Source organism: Halichoerus grypus, chromosome 7, assembly GCF_964656455.1.
Source record: "Halichoerus grypus chromosome 7, mHalGry1.hap1.1, whole genome shotgun sequence".
NCBI lineage: Eukaryota > Metazoa > Chordata > Mammalia > Carnivora > Phocidae > Halichoerus > Halichoerus grypus.
This window is the reverse complement of record NC_135718.1, coordinates 55,362,859-55,385,485: the sequence shown is the minus strand read 5'-3', so window position 1 is coordinate 55,385,485 and position 22,627 is coordinate 55,362,859. Positions and strand designations below refer to the sequence as shown.

The 22,627-nt window shown below is 56.9% G+C and overlaps 1 protein-coding gene across 1 annotated transcript; it reads left to right on the top strand.

Moving 5' to 3' along the window:
- Window positions 1-893: 893 nt before the first annotated feature.
- Window positions 894-18,181, top strand: LOC144382568 (collagen alpha-1(XIII) chain-like). Its single transcript, XM_078077637.1, has 2 exons — window positions 894-1,669; window positions 18,043-18,181. The coding sequence occupies exons 1-2, from the start codon at window positions 1,376-1,378 to the stop codon at window positions 18,133-18,135; spliced, it is 387 nt and encodes a 128-aa protein (XP_077933763.1). The 5' UTR covers window positions 894-1,375; the 3' UTR covers window positions 18,136-18,181.
- The last annotated feature ends 4,446 nt before the right edge of the window (window positions 18,182-22,627 follow it).

Here is a 22,627-nt window from a genome sequence, read left to right as displayed (position 1 = left end):
GAGTCTGAGTGCGTGTAAGAAGTGCTCACCTTCCTTCGATGGCTGGGCTGTTTGGGCAGGCTGTCCTGATGGCAGAGGGATGGAGTGGGTCTCAGATCAGCGCCAGGCAGGAAGGAGAGGAATCGGGACCTGACTCTCAGATACCTTGGAATGAACCTTTCTGCTCAGTTTTATTCTCCTGTACCTTGTTATGTCTTGGTCCTGAAAGAGAGAAAAGAAGGTCAGTTCCGCTGCCCCCTGGAGGGCTGACTTTTCACCCCAGAGTAAAGATGTTAAAGATGTAGTAGGTGGAATGAGCCCCCACCAAAGGCTTGGGGCTGCAGGGCGCAGGAGGTACGGAGCCCAATGTGAAACTGATTTGGGGTGAGAGGGAGGGGATGAGACCCAAGACACCTGGGGGTGGGAGCAATGGTGGCCGAAGGGATTTAGATCGTCCTGCTGAAGATCTAGAAATCCATCCAGGTGCCCGACAAGAACACAGCCACGCTCCTTGGAGGATCCCTAAGGCTGCCTTTGCCAACTTTTCGGAAAGCAGAGTGATCCTGGCCCCGTGACTTTGGTGGAAGGCAGAGGTCCCTCGGTGTGAATCCGGAGAAAGGGAGAGAAGTAAAGCCCCCGCTCCACTCCACACCCCCTTCCTGCCTATAAATAACCCCAAGTGTCACTTCAAAGGGGACAGGGAGCGCGGGAGAGGGGCTCTCGGGCCGGCGGGTTGGGGCAGCGGGCCCAGCACACCACGCCCCCCACCCCGGGCGAGTTTGCATAAATAAATAAATCCAAACCGTCGGCCCCGCAGGAGGTGGAGGAGAAGAGGGGAGGAGGAGGAGGGAGGGGGGTGGGAGAGATTAGTTTGGGAAGTAGCACGGATTGCTCATCCGATCCGTTCAGCCGCAGCTAGTGTGTCAAGTTACAGAGGCGCCGGAATCGGCCCCAACGCTCCTCGGCAGCGGCCACGACCCACCTCTGCCCATGGGGCCCTCCATGCGCGCCCCTTCGCCCCGGGACTGAAACCGGCTCGCCCGGGAGACGCGAGACACCAAGAAGGACGGACAGCGCAGAACCAACTCCAGGACTCTGCAGACACTTGAAGGGAAAAACGGGGCGGAGAGAAGGAGAGCCGTCCAGATTCCCCTAACTTTCCTGGACTTGGAACGTTCTTCGAAGTAACTTTCTTCTCACCTGGGTGCACCCCGATTACCGCTGGTTGTGTTTTTTTCGGCTTTCCCCCTCCTGCCGCTAATTTTTCCATCCCCTGCCGGGAGCAAAGGAAAGGGACATTTTCCCCCTGCCAGCAGCTCGGATCGCGCCTCGGGGAAGCGGCTCTCGCCTTTATTTATTCTATTTATTTATTTATTGGTTCTCAAGACGCGAGGGGATGGTAGCGGAGCGCGCCCGCAGAGCGGCAGCCGCCGGTGCCCGCGGCCCCGGGGAGCCGGGCGCGCCCGCGGCGGTGGCGCTGGCGGCGGCGCCGGCCGAGCGCTGCGCGCGGCTGCCGAGCCCGGGGTCGTGCGGGCTGCTGGCGCTGGCCCTGTGCTCGCTGGCGCTCAGCCTGCTCGCCCACTTTCGGACCGCCGAGCTGCAGGCCCGGGTGCTGCGCCTGGAAGCGGAGCGTGGGGAGCAGCAAATGGAGACGGCTATTTTGGGACGAGTCAACCAACTGCTGGATGAGGTCTGTGCTCTTTGTTGCTGGCTTTTATCCCTCCCCGCGGCGCCCCCTCGCGCAGCCTCCAAACTTTCGACCAGCGGGCGCCCGCGGGCGCTTGCTCTCCTCCCGGCGGCGCGGAGCGCCCGGGCCCCGCAGGGGCTGTCTGCGGGTGCGTGGGGGCGGGGAAGGACGCTGCCCTGCGGGGCCTCGGAGGACCCCGAGGACCCCGGCGGCTTGCGTGGGACCCCTGAGCTCCCGCGGCCCGCAGGCGCCCCCCACGGCCTGCGCTGAGAGCGCCTGGGCGCGCGGGGCAGGTGGAGGAAGGCGAGGCGCGCGGAAGCTGCCAGGCCCCGCTTCTCCCGCCCGGCACCCCGCCAGGGCCGTGTGAGGGCCGCCCAGCGCCCACGCGGCGGATGTGTGCCCGGGGGCCCTGGCGGAGGCTTGCTGGGCCCCCGCGGCCCTCGCATCCATCCCTTGAGGATCAGCGTTGCCTGACTTTTATTGCCATGTTCAGCGGGGAAGAGAGAGTGAGGGAGTGAGTCATCCAAGGGGTCGAGGGGGACAGACGGGGCTGTCCTTGCAGGGAGTGGTGTCCTGGTCCCTGCCCACTGCCCCAGACCGCTAGGGCCCAGGTGTGGGTCTCCCTGATTCTGCTGTCCTGGGGCTCGAATAAGCCCATACCCTCTTGTTTCTAAGCCACATTTCCTATCCCTGGTCCCCTCGAATGGTCCCCATCATTTTATGTTTGTGTGTTTTTCTGGGAAGAGGATGCTGAGCTTTCCCCCCTTCTGAAATGTCCTTGAACCTAAGTAGCTTAAAAGCCATTAGTGTTGCTTAGCCATGGCGATCTTAGGAGTACATGAAGAGAGCTCCCCACCCCACCCCCCCCCAGGAAGGAGGGACAGGCAGCCTTATTGGTGCCACCAGAGGAAGAACTGGCCAGTTCGAATGGGAGTCCTAGTGACTCAGGAGACTCGGGACAGCACAAGGGATCCAGGACCCAAATGAAGGAGAGGACCCACTGGCGAGGGTTGCAGTGGTCTGGGAAGAGGTTCTAGAACGGGCTGGCCAAAGAAGGTTTCCCTGAGGAAGAACTGGGGGGGCCCTCTTCCTTCGTCCGAGGGGCTGTGGAACAATAAAGAGCAGGTAGAAGGTTTTTATCCCCACTCTGCTACTTAGAAGCTATGCGACCTGCAGCAGACACCCTCACCCCTCTGAGCTCACAAACTGGTTGCGATGGTGGTTAGCATGGGAACCCAGTTCTAACTGTGGTGGGCGCTATGGCCATTCTGGCCCGAGGCTCCGGTGCCCTGCAGCCGGGCTCCTCTAGGGTTGCACTGCCAGGCAAAGGCTCTCTGGTGTGGTCAAGGAGAGGGAGGTCACAGGACCAGAGCAGAGAGGGTGGTCCCAGTGCTGCCGGCAGCTCATTCCCATGCCCTGCCAGGACCCAGGGGATCCAGGACTCTGCCAGGCCACCCGCAAGTCCCCTGGGAAGTGTCTGCACTCAGCAGCGCAAGCCAGCGCCCTCTGCTAGCTGTCTGAGAGCGCATGTGGGACTGGCAGGGTGGTGGAGATGGTGTCAGGGCAGCGAGGGCTCCCCCAGGAATCTCAGGGGCCCTGGCAGCTGAGGGGCAAGCATTTGACCCGGGAGCTCCGCTCAGTGCCTCTCTCCATCCTCTCCCCTCCCCGGCCCCCGCTGCTGGCCAGGGCATGCCGCAGATCCTTGCTTCCTCCCCTTGAGACTTAGCCCTGTCAAGTCTCATGCTCGAAGGGCCTGGGGACTGACAGTGTTACTGGACGTGCTGATTCCTCGTCTGCCAACCATAGCGTCCGCTGCACCCACTGACTTCTAGACCTCTCATCTGCCAGAGCATCTGACCTGACCCCCATCTTACAGATGGGGAAATGAAGGCCCACAGAGGGGCTGTGGGTTACCCCGGTCACATGGCGAGATCCAGCACTGGAACCCAAGTTCCTGACCCCACTTCCAGTGCTCTTCACTATGTCCTGCTTCCTTCCTCTGTCCGTTTTCATTCAGTCAGGCAGCAAGTGTTTCCTGAGAGCCGGCTGTGGATCAGGCATCGTAGGGGACACACTTCTGCCCTCCTACTCACGGGCAAATAGGGCACAAAGAAGACCCAGGCGGTGACCCTGTCATGTGAAAAATGCTAGGGTGACGGGAGCCGAGGAGGTCTGGGGAATGTATTAACATGCAGCCTACGTGAGGGCAGAGGCTTGCTGGGAAAGCGATTTTCGAGTGATGTCTTAAAGGGTGAATCGGAGACTTCCAGGCCAAAGGGGATGAGTGGAGGGGCTTTGTTCCAAGGGACAAAGGGAACAGAGTCTGAAGGTTGGAAGCCAGAGGGAGGGGTTGGCCTTGGGGAATGGAGTGGTGGAAGATTCGGCTGGAGAGGGCCAGGGCATCTGAGTCAACAGGGGCCTCGGAGACGTTAGATCTATGTGAGAGCACTGAGGAGTCATGGAAGGGCTTGAGGAGGGCAGTTGTGTCTCTAGAATGGGAGGGAGAGCAGGGCAGAGCAGGAAGGCCAAACGAGAGGCTGGCACAGGGACCTACAGTCCGGGCTTCATGAAATGACGCTCAAAGGGCTGCACGGTCCCATACAGTTACATGTGACTCATTATCCTTACATGAATTCAAATCAAGTACAATTTAAAATCAAGTTTATCAGTCACACTGACCACCTTTCAGGTCAGTGCTCAAGAGACACCCAAGGCTAGTGGCTACCAGTTGGACAGTGCAGGCAGAGAGCATCTGCATGATCGTAGAAAGTTCTGTAGGACAGCATTGCACTAGAAGCAAGCCACTTCTGGGCCAGCAAAGGTGTCTTGGAGCAACTCAAGGCCTCCCTCCACCCTAGGCCTTCTCTTTCCTACGTGTGCTCTTCCAAGTCGGAGCAAAGAGCAAAGGTGAGGAAGCGGAGAGTCAGAGAAGAGAGAAGGTTGACCGGAGGAAAGCCAGTGAGAAGAAAAGGCCGAGGAGAGCCGGGCAGGCAGTTTTGTTAACAGAGTGATTCTGTGGCACGGACTTACAGAGGGCTCCTTCTCTGAAGGGTGCATAGGCACCCCAGGAGTGTCGGGGTCCCAAACCAGGGTTCTGGCTGGGCTTTGCCAGCCATGTGGCCTTCGGCAAGCCATGCCACCCCCCAACCTCAGGTTCCTTCTCTTGGGGCTGCTGTGAGACTCTCGGGATATGGCAGGTAGGAGGATGCACTAGAAGGTGCCACCACCGAAGGCCAGGCCCAGGATGGGAGGAGTGCTCCCAGAGGGCTCCGCAGGATCTGGGGCAGGCAAGCCATGCTGGAGCAGGTGGACCTGGGCCACTCCCTGAAGGACGGAAGAAGGGCATTGGACAGGGCAGTCCTGGGGAAGCCCACAGCCTACTCGGTGGCCTGGAGGCCGGATCCCAGGGGCACATGCACACCACCCATCCCAGCGGGGAAAGCAGTGTGCCGGGCAGAGACCAAATCTGGGAGGCGGGCGGAAGGCCAGGCCGAGGGGACCCAGTGGGAGAGGAGCCTGGAAGGAGGCAGTCCAGAGGCAGATGCGAGCAGAAGGCCTGGATCTGAGCGGCCTGGCCACTGGGAGGGGAGGGTCAGGGCGGGGAGAGGAGGACGGGGGCGGGGAGCCAGCTTGCGGGGAGCTGGCAGTGTGGCTTCCAGACCTCAGGCCCCCACTCCTCCCCCATCAGTGCCTCTCTCCTGGGCTGGGACCCTTAATGAGCGCTCCAGCTGCCTGTTGCTTGGTTTGCTTGCTGTAAAGAAAGGAACTGGAATGTCCCAAACGGAGGAAATCAGATGTCACCCAGGGCTGGGCAGCAGGTGTGCTGTGAAAGAGAAGGGTCTGGAGCTGAGAATAGCCAAGTCCATGTTGTCGGCCAAGGGGGAGCAATGGGAGTCAGCAGCCACCTTCCAGGTGGGCATTGGGGGATGCCCGGCAGACTCCCCTTCCCTGACAGTAAGAGTAACGGCCTTCCCTGATGGGAGTGTCTCACGTTTATATGGTACATCCGGCAGCCAATGCTGTGCGTGATACCTCTTCCAATCCTCACAGCCTCCCTAAGGGGTGGACACTCTCATCATCCCATTTTACAGATGAGAAGACTGATGTCACTGTACCCTCCAACCTGCTATCAATGATCTAATCCTTTGGGTGTTAAGGGCGTTTTCCACCTCCAGGAATTTCCTGGGGGTTGGGGGGTGTTGAAGCTTCCAGGCTAAAATGTTGAGGAACCTGGGGCAGACTCTCTCATCCCTAAAAACAACAATCCCACCACTGTAACAGAAATGTCTCCCATTTATAGGGTGTGTACAGGGGCCTTTTATTGATTTTTTTTTTTCCAGAGGAGCATTCATGGGAAAGATCAAAGCGGTGTCTGAAAGACTGGGCTCCAGATGGGGGAGTCCTATCTCAGTCCCCTAGGATGGAAATGCTGGAACGGGGATGGCAGTGGGGCCTTACGGGGGATGTATGTGCTGTTGCGGTGTGACCTGGGCCTCGGGAATCAGATAGACCCTGGATCCAAGCACCTGCGCATGCAGCCAGCCATGAAGCCAGCCTCCACTGCGTCTGACTCTGCGTGTATCAGTGCATGAGTGATCTTGTGGGGAGTTAATGGAGGGAAGATCCTCAGAGCCCCTCAGTCCCAGCCCCCTCTCTTCTGTTTTCTAAGAAAACTGGTCTGAAGTCTCTGCAACCAGGTTCCACACCACACCTTCTCCCTCCCATGTAGTTAGTTGTCTGGTCAAGTGGTGGTAAAGACTGGGCATGCCGCGTGTGCTTCACTCCATTCCCTGGCCTCAGCAGACATTGCTAATCAATTGCAGCACACTTTCCCATTGAGCTTATGTACAGTGTCAGAATCCTTCTCAACACTGCTCCAGGAAGCTATCACTAAGTAGTGAGAGTTGGTGTTCAAGATCAAGAGCAATTTCTTGACTCTCAGTTAAAAGAAAAATACAAAGCAATATTTATTACAGATAACGCCAGGGGGAGTTGTTAACGTTTTACAGCTTCTCCGAAGGCCTTAAAACTAGCAGGTAGCTCCGAACCAAACTGAGGACCTCATTAAGTAGCCACCCCTCATAGGAAGGTGGTGGGAACGTCAAAGCATCTGAGACAAGATGCCATCTGCCTTAAGCATAGTCTCACTGTTTGACACTCTCAGAAAGATGCCTTTTCCCCCTTACTCCTAATCATTTTCAACTTGCGCCAGCACCCTCTGGAAAACCTTCCCCAGACCACTCCAACCCTAAATGGGCTCTCTCCCTGCTCTGACTTCCTGCAGAACTTGCTGGCCATGCCAAACATCCAGCTCAGAGAAGGAAAATGTAGACATGGTGTGTGCTGACTTCTCTCGTCCCAGAATCAAAGCAGCCATTCCTAAGCCCTCAACACACTCCCCGTGAGCCTAGATGGACCTCAGAATCCTTCTCAACACAGACTCCAGACTACCACTCCCTGTTAGAGTCAATGTGCATCTAATTGCCATCCAGGGCTCAGCCTTAAGCTCATTGTGCAGTGTGTTCTCCTCTCTATTGCCTTTAAATATCTTGTCTCTGCATTTGATCACACACAATCCAGTGGGAGAGAAGGGCCCACGGTCACCAGGTCCCTTACTGAGCCTCACCCAGGACTTTGCACGTAGTAGGCAGCCCTCACCACTTCGTTGATGGTTTAAGGTCCCTCTGCTAGAGGCTGGTGAAGTCATCTCCCTTGGCTGCCCTCCCCACACCCTGACCCCAGACCCAGCTGTAGGCTCAGCGTTTGCTCAGGGCCGCCCCCTGGAGGTGGGTGTTTCCCAGCAACCAGCAGAGAGGAAAGGATGAACTCCTGCTAAGTCAGGGCTGCACCCTGGTGCTGGCTGGGAGAGTGGGGATGGCTCAGTGGGCTGGGTTCCCAACTGGACAGAGCAGCTGGGGGCGTCCATCCCTTCCCATCCCCTACGCCCAACGGTCGGGAGCTTCCTCTTCACCTGCCCAGACTGCCCGGCACATTTTTGGTTTGGGCAAAAGAGTAAAGTAGGCAAGCCCACAGCATGTGATGTCACTTGGACCTCTGCCACTCGCTGGTCATGTGACCTGAGCTTCAGGGTCCTGATCTGGAAAATGGGGATGCCAACATCCTCCTCACGGGGTGGTTGCAGAATTAAATGAAATCATTCAGTTAATGGCAGCTGTAATCATGACCACCTCCCTCAGCATTGGAGGAGGAGGTAAGATGGGGTTGTTGTACCTTGTCCATAACTTTTATTAATACCTAATATCTATTGAGCACTGTTCAAAGATTTCTACCATCTATTGATTCATTTAATTCTCAAAATGATCCTCTGAAGTGGTTATATATTGATATTTTTTTCTATTTTCTATTTTATTTTATATTGTTACAGAAGAGAAAAATGGAGTCCCAGAGAAGGGAAGTGACTTTCCCAAGGTCACACAGCTCCAAGTAGCAGAGCCAGGCCTTGAACCCAAGCAGTCTGGCCCCAGAGCTGACACTCTGAAGCCACTAGTATACACCATCTGTATGAAGTCCATTCCCTACTAGGTCAGCTGAGGCAGGTCGTAGAGACCAGGGGCTAGGGACCCGTTCAGTCTGGTTCAGCTCCCGCAGAGGTGGTGGTGACCGAACTGACTTGGCATCAGGCCTGCATTACGGTCTTTGCTGTAAAATGACGCAGGGGACACCATTTGTGACATCAGGCCTCGGTGAGGAGGAGCCTTAGGAAAATCCCTGTCCAGCCTTGGTTTCCAGAATGCTTGGCTTCCCAGGAGGGATGGATCGGTCTTGTCTCTTGGACACTGAAAGCTTAGCACCAAATCTGGGTTTCACCCCGTGGCAGAGGCTAGTCCATCTGGCAGAAGTTTCTGCCTAAGCCCCAACCCCAGTTCCTGGTAATCACCCTGCCCTTGCTTTCTCTTTGTTCCCCTTACCTCCCAACTCCCTTACGGTACAATCCATGTCTGGCTGGCTGTCCATGCACCCAAGTGCCTCCTTAGAGCAAAACAGGAGTAGAAGCTCTACAACAACTAAACTCTATTTAAAGTTACTCTCCCTTCTTCACATCTGCACACCTTCAAAGACCTGGCCCAGCTCCCTGGGGAGCAGTACAACACGCCAAGGCTGACCCCCTGCCCCAAATCCCAAAGTGAATCCCCGTGGCAAGGGTCTTGCAGTGAGGTGTTTAACAAGCCCCGTGGCTGGCAGCCCCGGGGACGGCAGGACACAGAATCTAGCTGTGGCCCCATGCCCGGGCATCCTGTGCATCTGAACCCAGACCCCTCCCCGGGTCCCAAGCAGCGCCGAGAGGCCGGGGCTGGCAGTCACGAGGGTCACAAGAGGTGTCAATAAAAGCGCTACCACGCGCTGCACAGTTTGAAAGTCGAGGGGGCTTAAAGAAGGGGGTTGACTGGGGGCTTGTTCTGTTTTGTTTTTGAAAAATCACATCAACGGAGGGTTTGCCATCCAGAAGGAAGGTTTCAGAAGCCTCAGGAATCCCCCCACCTACTTCAGTGGGGTTATGCCCCTTTCAGAAGCAGCTTGTAGAGTCCTCAGTGAGTAAAGGACGTCAGCAGGCTTCTCCGGGAAACTGAGGCCGGGATCTGGGAAGGGCCTGGGAAGGCTGGGGCAGACAGGGGTCCCCCGCTCTCCTGGGTGTTGTCTGGCTGCCTGCAGAGTCTGGCAGCAGCTCCAGGCTGACTCCCCCCCCCCCCCGCCCCCACCTCCCATCTGCATGCCAAATGCCCCCTGCTCTGGGTGGGGGCCTCCCTGCAGAAAATTCTTTGTGGCCAAAAGGGTGGGGATAAGGCTGCTGGCAGCAGGGGCTCCCCTTCAAAGGGCAAGGGCAAGCCACACACAAAGGGGAGGAACTGCCTGCCTGAGAGGCTGGGCGCAGCCTTCCAGGGGCACCCGGGGCCCCTGTCTCCTCTCTTAGAGCCTATTGTGGGCTTTCCTGAAGCCCCGCGTGGCTAGAGCCCACACAGCCTGGGCCTCTGCTGCCTCTTCAGCCCCTTTTCCTCCCCTCCACACCCCTGCCCACCCCAGCCTCTGGCCTCTTCAGTGCCCCCAGGCCCTTTGCTCAGACTTCCCCTGTCCAGCCTGCCCTCCCGCCACGAGGCTCCCGCCTCTCTGTTGGTTCAGTTACAACAGGGGAGGCCTTGCTGGCCCCAGAGGACACATCTTCCCCAGGAAAGCTGTTGCAGGGCCCGGGGTTCTGCCATCCAGGGGACTCCACTCCTGGACTTGCCTATTACGCTGAAGATGCCCCAGGAAGGTGCCACTAAGCTGTCATGGGGAGGTGTTCTGCATCGGGTCATGCTCTGACAAGGTGGCCTGGATGGCAGGATGGGAAGGGGGACCTCTGGGGACAAGGATGCAGAAAGGGGGCTGGTTAAAGGGGCATTAGCTGGGGCTCTTCCAGGAAGAGCCTTAGTCCCTGTGAGCTGGCCTTTGTGGTTTCCTGGGGGTAGGGGAAGACTCAGAGATATGGGAGGTCAGAGGATGGTCCTGCTACCTGCAGCCTCTCCCCCACTCCATAGAATCAGAGTGTTGGAGGAAAGGGAGCCATGAACTATACCAGGAATTTCCCACAACATCACTGGTTCTCAGGCTTACACCCCCCCCCCCCCCCGTGACAGGGAGCTCACTACCCGATGCAGCTGACTGTTCCGGCTATAAAGTGTATGTTCTTCATCTTGTCAGAGCACCAGACCCTTCTTTTTTTTTTTTTTTTTTAAAGATTTTATTTATTTATTTGAGAGAGCGAGAATGAGAGAGAGAGAGAGCATATGAGAGAGAAGAGGGTGAGAGGGAGAAGCAGACTCCCTGCTGAGCAGGAAGCCCGATGTGGGACTTGATCCCGGGACTCCAGGATCATGACCTGAGCCGAAGGCAGTCGCTTAACCAACTGAGCCACCCAGGCGCCCGAGCACCAGACCCTTCTTGACACCTACCACCCCACCCCTCCAGCATGTCTTGAAAGCACCTCAAACTCAACACGCTAAACTGAACAGGAAGCCCGCCCCTCCCCAGACCCCTTCATCTGGAGAGGTGCTGATCTCCAGCTCCACCTACTCCAGGCCCGGCCGCCTGCACCATTCAGCCTCCTGCAGACTTGTCCCCTTCTCTCTGTCACTGTGTGCCCTTCCCCAGCCGGCTACCCACAGTCTCCTGGGCTGTGGCAGGAGCCTCCTAACTCGCCTGCTCCCGTTCACTCTGCCCTGTCCCTTTCAGTATCCACACAGCAACATGGGTGATCTTTCAAAAGCTCTAAATAGTCACCACATTCCCCTAATTACAGCTCTTCAGTAACTTCCTATTGTTCTCAGGCCAGAGACTAAATTTCTTAATGTGGGAGCGCCTGGGTGGCTCAGCCGTTAAGCATCTGCCTTCGGCTCAGGTCATGATCCCAGAGTCCTGGGATCGAGCCCCGCATCGGGCTCCCTGCTCCGCGGGAAGCCTGCTTCTCCCTCTCCCACTCCCCCTGCTTGTGTTCCCTCTCTCACTGTGTCTCTCTCTGTCAAATAAATAAATAAAATCTTAATAAATAAATAAATAAATAAATAAATAAATTTCTTAATGTGGTCCAGGAGGCCTGAAGAGCTTGGGCCCTTGCCCCCTCTCTTGCCTCAGAGCTCCCCTTCCCCCGCTTTCAGAGTCCAGCCACGTGGCCGTACCCTGGCATAGTTAGGAGCACAGACTGCAGAGCCAGACTGCTGGGTTCAAGTCCAGTTCGGCTGGTTCCTGGCTGTGTGATGCTGGACGAGTTGTTTAACCTCTCTGTGCTTTGGGTTGTCCCTCTAAAAAATGGGGTGATGATAATGAAGAGTATCTCCCTTTTATTGAGTGCTGTTTTTAGAATTTAAAAAGGTAAAATGAGTGCTTTGAGCAGTGTCTGGCCCTCCAGTAATCAGTATGGCCGTCTCCTGGAAAGAGTCAAACCCGCCCCCGCCCCGCACCACCCCCCCCATCACAGGTGTGCAGTGGAGGGACCTGGGCTCTGAACCCGGCTTCCTGGTTCCGATCCTGCCTCTGCCCACTCCCCTTACCCCCCACCGGCTGCCTGTCACTATGCAAGTCAGTCCGTCCCTCCCTGTCTCCAGTTCCTCCTTCAGAGTGGTGGCTGGGAGTGCAGAATGGATTCATCTAGGCAGGAGCCCTGCCTGTGTCATAAGAAGCCCATGATGGTGTCAGGTGTCAGCCGTTTTCCCTGCGCCTGGGCCCTCCCCTGGGTGTGCTGCTGGTCACCCTCACGTCTCCACCTTGCCGTCACTTCCCCACGATGAACCAGCCTGGAGAGCCTCACCCCTGCTCACCAGAGCTCGATGACAGTGGCAGTTGGTCGGTGTGTGTGGTTTGTAGACTCCGTGTGCCCCTGCCTGGAGAGTAAGGGCCCCGGGGCTGCCTCTGTGTCTGCTCTGCTCCCGCATGTCCTGGCACTTTGCATGGCTCCCATCTACATAGATGCTCAACACCCATTTGCTGCAAGGAGGGAAGGAGGGAAGAGGTTCTTGGCTTCCACTCCAGCACTCTCACCCCAGCCCCTCACTGCTCCGTGTCCGGGACTCTGCTTCATCCTGCACCGGGTCGCGAGAAAACCCCAGGCCCCTTGAACCTGTGGTCTCCGGCCCTGTGCCAGCCTGGCTCCCACGCCCATTTACATCGTTCCAGGGCCCCACTCCCTGACTCTCCGAGGCAGCAGCAGGGCCGGAGCTTAGCTGAAAGGAAGGACTTTCTCATAAGAAGGTTGGAAAGCTCACACAGGGGCATTCACCTCCTTCCCCCGACTTCTTCTGATCTGCAGAGCCCGGAGCCACAGGCTGTGTGGGTCTGCTGAAACAGGGGCAGAGACAGCCCGTGGCAACTGGCGGACCCTCGGGCCCCTGTGTCATGGCCCTGGGAGTCTGTGATCGGGTGCCAGGTCTGTGGCACAAAGAGAATTGTGGAGGGAGGAAGAAGACAGTTCCCCAGGCGCACCCCATGGCACCCCCTCCCGGCCCCCAGGGCAGACCGGGTGAGTCCAGTTTGGGCGGATGTGGGTTGAGTGTCTCAATTTCCTCCGTTTTGATTTTCCTGCGCTGATCTGCCTGTGCTCCGGGGCATGCAGCTGCCCATGGGCCTGTCCCCTTAACAAAGCTGGTCTGTGGGGCCAGCCCCTTCTTGCCGTCCCTGCGATTGGGCCCAGGGGCTGGCCCCTAACAGCTTCTGTCCTGCCTCTGAGCCTTTGCTCCTCACCGGAATGCCCTCCCTCTCCCATCTCCATCCATCCAAATGCTCCCGAAGCCTACGTCCCCCTAGCACCCCAGGGATGGGTGCTAGGGGGCGGACCTCAACGTGATTCATTCAGTTCAAGTGTGGATCAAAACACCAGACCAGGCCCTGCCCTCAAAAAGCTGGCTTGGTCTCCCACGGGGCGCCGGCTCAGCAGTATGGTGAGGGGTAATGAAAAGGGCTCTAGCAGATGGCATCGAGCACCACTCTGTGCCAGGCATTGTAATCAGACGCTGCTGCAGGGACTGGAGCTTTGCTCGATGTGGTCATTTCAATGGGCAGCTCCTTTTTTCAGCCTCTAGTCCTCAAAGGGCAGGGTGGCAGGCAGGTAGGACCCTCACTCTCCCTCCCTCTTCCAGGAAGAGGGGTTCGGTGTTTCCCAGGAACAGGAGCATGGCAGGAGACTTGACCACATGTCCCCAGCAGGGCCTGAGGCCGGGCCAGCCTCACTGTGGCAGATGGGAGGAGACAGGCCTGGGACCAGCTCAAGAGAGAAGGGGCCTTCACCTGGCCACCAAGGAAAACAAGCTAGCAGAGCAGGTGCTCACCGTTCTTCACATCTGGACACTCTCTTTGTTTTTTGATCTCATCTCGTTTTATCCCTCCGTCCGTCCTCTGTAGTCTAGTGGTTAACTGATATTAGCCCCATTTTATAGATGAGGAAATCGAAGTCTGGAGGGATTATATCTCTTGCTTAATACACAGCAGGAGAGCTGGGAGCAGATCCCAAGGTCCTGGTACTCCCAAATGTAGCGCAGGCCCATATCAACACTGCCCAGCTCTGCGTGTAGTGGATCCTTCAGCAGAGTTTGAAGCTGTCTGTGCTAACCCCAAATAGAGTCCTACCCCAGCCTCCAAGGGCAGGTGGGTCCTGATACGAGTCATACACTAATAATATCAAAAATTAACTATTAAATGACATTTTCCACCCAAATACTTAGCACAGTGCCTGATACATACTGCTCAATATGTGTAGCTATTATTATTAATAGTAACGTATTTAATAATTCCTCTTGGTAAGTGCTTTATGGTTTCCAAGGCACTTTCCCCAGCAACACTTAGGCGGCTGGCTGGGGGGCAACAGCCTCATTTTACAGATTCCCCCAGAGGTCAAGGTCCCAGCTGTGGAGTGCAGAGTCACCTGCTCTGGGCTCCATCCTCCACACCAAGACTTGGAGCCGCCCACCTATTACGGAGGCCCAGGTAGAGCCTGAGCCCTTTAAGAGCCCTGGGACCGAGCGCAGGGAGAAACCCAAGGCCAGGCCTCTCCGCATTCTCTGGGGGGAGTGAGTAGCCGCCTGGCATTTTCCCTTTGATACTGATACAGGCATTTTAATAGCTGCAAAGATCAGGCGGGTGCTGTTTCGGCTCTGGCCATGCAGGGCATTCCAGGAGGCCCTGGCCGCCAGCAGGGGTGGAGCGGGAAAGCTGCTCTGTCCAGGGTGGCTGAGGGTCCACACCGGGGCCTTAGAAGGTTTTCTACCCACCCTGAGCCTCAGCCTGGGCATGTCCCACCAGGAGCCTCCAACTCAGATGCCTAAGGGGGCCAGGCTGGTGGGCTAAGTAGGTGAAGCTGACCAGGGAGAGGGTACTGTGGTGACTTGGGCAGCACACACCCACCTACCTAACAGGGGCAGCTATCACTCAGCCTCACCCAGTCATCACCATGGCCCAGTATCACCAGATCCTTCCACTGTACAAGAGAGACCAAAAATCCAGACCTTTATGTGAAGTCTCCTGATTTGTAAGCAACAGCTATTTATTGAGCACCTACCATATGCCAGGCCTTGTTCTAGGCACTGGGGATATGGCAGTGAATAAAACAGACCAAAATATCCATGTCCTTGTGGAACTTACTTTCTATTTTTTTTTAAGATTTTATTTATTTATTTGAGAGAGAGAATGAGACAGAGAGAGAGAGCATGAGAGGGGGAGGATCAGAGGGAGAAGCAGACTCCCCGCTGAGCAGGGAGTCCGACGCGGGACTCGATCCTGGGACTCCAGGATCACGACCTGAGCCGAAGGCAGTCGCTTAACCAACTGAGCCACCCAGGCACCCTGGAACTTACTTTCTAGTGATTGCAGTAGACAGTAAGCAAGATAAATGAAGCAACAATACAACAAAATCCAGAGGAAAAAGATAAAACAGGGAAGAAGGATAGCAAGTATATTGCAGGAGGGCGCTGGGGGCAGCGGAGGCCTCACTGAGAGCAAGATGGTGGTTAGCCAGGAAATGAACATCCCAGGTAGGCAGGCCAGCAAGTTCAAAGGCCCTGAGGTAGGAGAAAGCCAGGCATGCGCAGGAGTATCTAGGAGCCTGTGTGGCCCCCTGGTGGCCGTGTTGAGAATGCTCTGTGGGGCAAAGGCAGGGGGACTCATCAAAAGGTTATCGCCGTGACCAGGCCAGAGATGACCAGGCTTGAACTGGGTGTAGTGTGGACGTGGTGGAAAGGGGTCAGATCCTAGATGTGTCTAGAAAGTAGAGAGCCGGAGTTGCTGACCAAATGTGCATGGAGTGAGAGAGAAGGAGGCATCCCTGATGATCTCAAGGTCTGGCAAGATGGAGTCGCCATTCCCTATGACAAGGAAGACAGCAGAGGGGCAGGCCTGGGGGTGGTGGGGACAGAATATGAGGAGTCCGGTTTTGCAGAGCTCATTTTGAGATCCTATCAATGGAGATGTCAAGTAGGCAGCTGGATATGTGCGTCTGGGTCTGGAGGAAGATCCGGGTTAGAGGTGCAGGGAGGGTGGCATAGTCACCTACAGATGGCGTTGAAGACATGAGGCGGGGTGAGGGTCCCCAGGAGCCAGGGCAGAGAGGAAAGCAGTGAGGCTGGACCCTGCGGCCTCCACAGAGATGAGAAGCAACCGGCAGAGGAGATAGAAGGAGCACAGAGTGCCAGGAGGGAAACTGGGAGAGGGGCATCCTGCTGCCCAGTGAGGAAAGTGTGTCAGGGAGAAGGCAGGACTAGCAAACACTGTGACAGGCTGGGATGAGAAGGACAGTCCCCTGGGCTTAGCAGCACCGAGGTCACCGGTGACCTGGGGGATAGTACCGGGCGGAGGGCGAGTAGGAGCCCGGCGGGAGTGCTCCAGGAGAGAGAGAGGAGGAGTTTGCCCAGGACAGAGCTTGGTCAGGAGAGGATTTTTCTTTTCCTTTCTTTTTCATGGTGGGAGGAACACCAGCATGTTGGCCCAGTGATGATGTCAGGAGTGGGTAAGTGACCACTGCATCCCGCCCGAAGCCTGTTTGTGTAAATATGTCTTTATGGGAACGCAGCTGTGCTTCTTTGGTTTTCGAGTTTTCTGTGGCTGCCTCTCACCTCCAACAGTAGAGCTGAGGAGTTGTGTCACCGTGTGCCTCACACAGCCCGGAACATTCACTCGCTGGCCCTTTACAGAGAAGACGGAGCCTGATGCGAGCCAGGGCTGGAGTCCAGAGACCATTGCTGAGGCAGGCGGGTGGGGAAGGCCCCGTGCGCAGCTGGACGCTTGGCCTCGCGTGGGAGGAGCAGAGAGAAGGGGCAGGTGCGGTCACAGCACAGGTGGCCAGGTCGCCTGGTGGCGGGAGCCTCTGCAGGCCTCTTCTGCTTGCTTTTCTCTCAGGACCGTCCGTTGACAGGGGCGTGGGGGGAGAGGTGCTGGGCTGGGAGCGTGGAAGGCTGGAGAAGCAGGGGCCTCGAGCTGAGCTGATGGGCCAGGGAGACACCGTCTGCCTGCGGGGCTCTCATCTGGATCGTGGCGGTGAATAAAAGCGAGGCCAGTGGGCGAGGCCTGGAAGGTGCACCATGGCATCTAACTTGTGCTAGAGTCTCATGGCTGTCACGAAGCCGTGGGAATGTCAAGGGTCTGTGTCACTAGAAATTCAGGCTCTGCCAGTGAGGAGGCCAATGATGGAGAAATGTTTATGGCAGGGTGGCCGATTCCTATGGCAGGGACTTCAGTATTCTGGTCATAGTCAATAACTGTGAGCCGCGGGACAGGCCCCCCAGTGGCCAGGTCTACATGTGAAATCAGTCACTTCAAACTGCTGGAAACAGATCCAATGGGGGGGGGGGGAAACAAACCACTGTAGGAACCAAATAAAATACATCCTCCACTGTAGGAACCAAATAAAATACATCTATAGGCCAACGTGGCCTGGGAGCTACCAGGTTCTCGCTGCTAGGCTAGCATCAGAGAGCACGGTGCCGCTGTCCACCTCTGACCTTGGCCGTACTCGTCTCCCTGCCCCCCGCCCCGCCTTGCGCCTTGGGTTCCTCCCCTGTAACTCGAGGATCACAAGTGCCCTCCGGGTGTCAGGCACCTTCCCTTCCATGCATCGACCATCCCAGTCCGCCCATGAACCCGGTGACGTAGGGACTCGAATCTGCCCAGGGTCTGACAACTGCACATGAACCTCGGCAGCCTCTTCCTGGACGCGTTGCTTGCAACCCCTGTGCGAGTGGGGCCCGCCCTGTGTGGCTCAGCGTGCTGCCCTTTGAAAAGCAGGCAGCCCAGGCCCTGGTGCTTGCGGCCGTGTACCTGTCTGTCCGCCACCGTGGAAATGGCAGCTCCTGGGGAGCAGGAGGTGTCCCGGTCTACTTGTTGCCACTTCCTTGGGGCCTTCCTGATTGGTTCAATGATTTGCAAAGAAGAGGTTCGAGAGCGGGGCAGGCGGCCTGCTCAGCCCCCTATCCCCTACCCCTGACCAGCCTGCCTGGGCCTGGCTGTGAGGGACCCCAGAAAAACAGTCACTGTCCCTGACACCGGGATCAATCAGGAGCCCAGACCTAGACAGGAAACAATTAGCAGAGAGCCGAGAAAAGCAGGTCATTGTGCCCATGATGGTGGGGTGCAGGAAGGCCACAGCTGGTTTATAGGGCCCTGGGGTTGGGGTTAATTTCTTTAAGAGCACTCCTAAGACATCAGACACTGAGATTCCCTAGATGGGACCTTCTCCATCTGCTTCTTATTACGCAGACGCCCATGGCCAGTCTTTGATCCCGGAACAGTCCTCCTGCCAGCCCCCAGGCGGCCCTTTCTCCCCCTCCATCCCCACCAGCCCGCAGACCCTTCCCAGGGCTTGGCCTTCCATTTCCATGACTCCTCTCCTCTGTCTCCTTTTGCAGAAATGGAAGCTCCACTCTCGGAGGCGCCGGGAGGCCCTCCCGAAGCCGTCTTCAGGGTGTCACTGTCCACCAGGTAAGGAGCTCTGCGAATAGCGGACGAGGATGGGGACAGGCACCAGAAGCCCTCTTAGTGGGTGTGCTGTAGCCGCCCCTGCTCAGAGCGTCCCTTTTCACGTGAAAGACGGGAATGACAAAATCTGTGAGGCTTACCTTCCCTCTGCGGGTTTCATTTATTCAAGCGTTCATTCATTCGTCAACTCTTCTATGGGGGTGCACGCCAGGTGGTGAAATCAGATACGATGATGGGTGTGGCCACGTTCAGGACATCATGAAGCTTTACCACGAGGGCAGGGACCTGGCTCATCCAGTTCACAGTTGTGCCCCCAACTCCCGACACATAGTAGGTGTACAAACGTGTCACACGGATGAATGGATTACTCCATCCTTGTAAGACTTGCCTGCCCGAGCTAGACAGCTCAGGTGCGTTCGGGGTGAGGCATCGAGGCTGTATGCATTAATGCACACAAGCTAAAGGCTGCAAGGTGATGCGGGGCGTCAGCTGGACTCAGAGTCTGCTCTTGCCGTTGACCGGCCCTCTCGGCTCCGGTCATTGGTGAGGATGCCCGCTCCAGTACTCTTCTTCCGCGTCTCGCCCGGAGCTCCTGCTCTGTTCTGGGCGCCCTGATGGATGTTGGGCTCAATGGCACTGTCCGCCATTAATAACGGTGACAAGTTACAGCTCACGAGGACTTTTCTAGGTTGCTGGCCATATGATTAAGCTATGAGAATGACAGATGGGCAAGTCTCATTGTTCCCATAAGTAACTGGACTGGACTGTCCTTCTTTGGGGGCGAGAGAGGAAACTTCCAAAAAGGATTTGGGGTGGGGGACACTTTGGAGTAATCACAGAGGGCCTCTGCCAGCTCTAGGTAGGCCCCTTGACACTCTCTGTGGGCATGTGACACGGGCAGGACACCCACAGGGCACAGGAGCTCAGGGGCCTTGGTAGTCCTCACCCAGGGGCCCCAGGCCAGGGAATGGAGGCCAACGGGTGGTGAGCATATAGGAAACGGAGGGCCCACGTTCTCAGAAGAGTGAGGGAGCTGGGCTGGGAGTCACAGTTCAGGGCGCTGCCCTGGGAAACGGTGGGGCCATGACGGAATTCAGCTGGCCCGTCGGGAGAGGGTCGCCCAGGTTAATTAAAAGGGTGTCTGAGTCCTGGGAAGCTCCCTCCCTCCCTCGGGGCCCAGGAGATTGAGCCCTGGCATCCGGGAAAGCTTCTGGGAGAAGAATGCCAAGGTTAATGAGATGGGATGAAGGTGAGGGAAGGGAAGCAGGGCCTGGGCAGAGCTCCTGTAGCATCGGGATTTCTAAGGCAGCCGGGGCCTCAGATAAGCCTGTCCGTTCAGATAAGCCTGACCCGTAGCTCTCAGTCGATTGCAATCATCTTTCGCTCAAAGTCTATAATGCTGCTGAAGGGCAGGACATTTGGAGCCACAGAAAATAGAGGCTTGAGGTCCAACCCTGACATTTACCAGGGGCGTGACCTTTAGAGAATGATTTAACCTCTCAGCCTCAGTTGCCTGGTGTGAAAAGTGGGGATAAGGGCCACCTTGCAGGTGTACGGTGGAGGTGGAGACCCAGTGAGCTAATCATGGAAAGTACTTAGTACCGTTCCTGATTGGTAGGAAGCACTATTACTGTTATTTCCTCAATTCCTCCTGTACTTAAAGATGTACAGAAATCCCATCAAATACCGTGTCCTGGTGCAGGGGGTGCTGTGGGTTGCACATTTATGGTAAGGCAGAGGCTTGCCCTTCTCCCTCTCCGTCCTGATTGGGCTTCACGTGTCCCGCCCACCCTCCAAGTGGGTGTCTAACTAATAGGCGTCAATTTTGTGCTTGGGAGAGTCTGGCTCAGGTGGTCCTGGGAGGCTGGGCGGCTGGGGAGGGATGTGGTGGGAAGGAGGAAAATTCCAAAGCTGTTTCATCTCTCCTCACTTCTGGGAGTCTGTGGGCTCCCCGGGGGTCTTGGACAGGGAGGAGGAAGTGGCGAAGCCATGGTGAACGACTCAGAAGTGGGGGGAAGGAGGGACGTAGTGGGGAGCAAAAAAGGCTTGACGCTGGTCCTCTGTGGGGAGGAGCCACCAGCAGGGACCCAGCTGGCAGGAGATGGGAGGAGAGAGCCAGGGCTCCTGGGAGGGGTGTCCTGGGTGTTCGAGAATCACCCAAAGGGCAGTTTGGCCCAAATGAGAGATCAGAGCCAGGTGGGTAGCACCAGGAGAATTTAATCAGAGGACCTAAAATTGAGGCAAAATCAGAAGAAGACTAAGATGCTCTCCCAGCTTTTTGGAGAGGCAGCAGGAAGGGACTGGAAGGGCCGCAAGGAGGCGTCTCAGACAATGGAACCACGGAGTAAAATGCATCTGCTGGGATGGGCTCGGTCCCGTTGGGTGGGTCCCTGCACCTGCCCCTTCTGCCCAACCGGGGGGTTCTCACCAGACGGTGAAGTTACTTCCTCCACACTGAAGCCTGCCCCCCAGGTGGCTGCCAAGCTGTCGTGAGTCATTGCACTTCCGCCACAGCCCCTAACCCAGTACCTGCTACGGATCAGGAACAGTACCGAGCACTTCATATTGACGGATGACCTTTCCAAGAACACTCCAAACAGGCAGAGTGGGTTTTTGACGTTCTAAAATAGTTGCAAACCTCCAAACTCAAGAGTAGAACGCCTCTCTCCTTCTTGGGCCTAAATGATGCATCTCAGATTATTTCCTTAAGGTCAGAGTTTATAAACCACTTTAGGAACCACTTTGAGGTTCCTGTTATTTGCAGAAGGACTTACACAACTGGAAAGTGCTACCCACAAAGTCAAAGCATTATCATTTTTGTCTTGCCAGCATCTCATAACATGCCTGTACATAGTAGATGCTCAATGCATCTCCAATAAAGGATCATTAATTACCCTTCCTGAGCGATTAGATTCTTTCCTGTGTTCTCCATCTGCCCTCTGGTTGGTTTCTGATACCTCCCCCTCCTTCACACACCACACACCCCACCCCACCCCACCCCAACACTGCCCTTCATCTTGCCTGATGCTGATCTTTCACTGCTTTTGGGACACAACACATAAACACGCATTCCTCCTGCCTTCTGTGGCTGCTGGGATCCAAGCCTAGGATCTTGAGCCCGTGCCTGCCCCCAGTCCGCCTCTGCGGCTGGCTGGGCTAAGGCGGAGTCCTGGGTGTGTTCTTCCTCGTGGCAGCCTTGGGCCCCTGGACGGCCTCCAGAGGGCTCAGGACACATAATCATGGGCAGAAAACCCACCTCCTTCCCCTCCTACTCTGACCTCACCAGCATCCTCCCAGGATCCTCCCTGTCCCAAAATAGCCATGCAGTCCCCGAGATCTGGCTGTTCCTGGGCCACATGCACTGTGTTCCACGGTTGTGATGGGCCTGCAGGCCTGGGCCAGGGTGCTGAAGGGTGGGCCTCGCTAGGATCGTCACAGCCTCTAGAAGTTCAGAGGAGTAAGCATGGGCCATTCGCAAAGCATACGGCCCGGTGGGGCGGGAGAAGGGCCTTGGGAACAGATCTACGCACCGTGAGACTTCCCAGGCCACTTGAGAAGAATACAAAGATTAGGGAAACTCCCATTTCGGTCCCTGTTCTCAGTACCAAATGAGGAGCAGGACAATACGGGCTCCAGGCAGCAAGGAAGCAGCTCCTTCAGGCCCGCCACGCTGGGGCTGGGCAGGGCTGGCGGTAGGAAGGAGCCCCGACAGCCAGCTGCGGGGGTAGGTGGCTCCACGATGTGGGCTTCATCTCCGAGGGGAGGGAGGAGCCCAGAGTCCCAGAGGTCTGGACTCAAAAGCAGGGACGAGGGGGTGGCATGGTGGGGTCTGTGCATTCGCACCTGAGCCAGCCGTGGTTCGGAGCATGGATGAACCGGAGAGAGGTGGCCCTCAGGCTGGCTTACGGGAGAGACGGTGGCCATCCCCTGGTTCACGGTGTGCTAACGAGCCAGCGAGCCCAGAGGAGCCTGGCGCTCGGGGAGAGCTGCACTGCGGATGGCGGTAGGGCATCTGGTGAGCGTAGGGCCTCAGCTGCCGCCGGGACGACAGAGCTCCCGATACAGGGACTCCAACCAGGCGGAGGGAGGTCTCTCCCTCAGCAGGCCAGACGGCGGTGGCGCCGGCGGGGAAGGTGGCCTTGCCGTCTCCTTCATACGGCACGATGCTGGCAATTGCTTTGTTCTCACCATCCCCAGTTTTTAAGAGCAAAACGTGAAGGGGAAAAAAATATCCCGACCTGCATCCCTTCCGCTCGTATCCCATTGGCCAGCACTTAGTCACATGGTTCCCAGCTCTGCGGGAGGCCGAGCAGGGCTTTTCTGCTGGGCAGCCAGGCGCCCAGACACAAGCCTGTTGCTGGGGGCGGGGGCGGGGGCGGGGGCGGGGGGGGGGCAGATAACGGAGGAAAGACTAGCAATCTGCATAGATGCCGTTCCACCCGCACGGGCAGAGGCTCTGAGAAGAAGAAAAAGGCGGAATATGTGGGAACGACAAGCAGCTGGAGGAAGCTGGAG

Bases quoted from the DNA above. Each gene is read 5' to 3' on its own strand.
- LOC144382568 (XM_078077637.1), top strand. From the start codon at position 1,376: ATGGTAGCGGAGCGCGCCCGCAGAGCGGCAGCCGCCGGTGCCCGCGGC. The intron at 1,670-18,042 runs GTCTGTGCTCTT...CTCCTTTTGCAG, and splicing joins TCAACCAACTGCTGGATGAG to AAATGGAAGCTCCACTCTCG.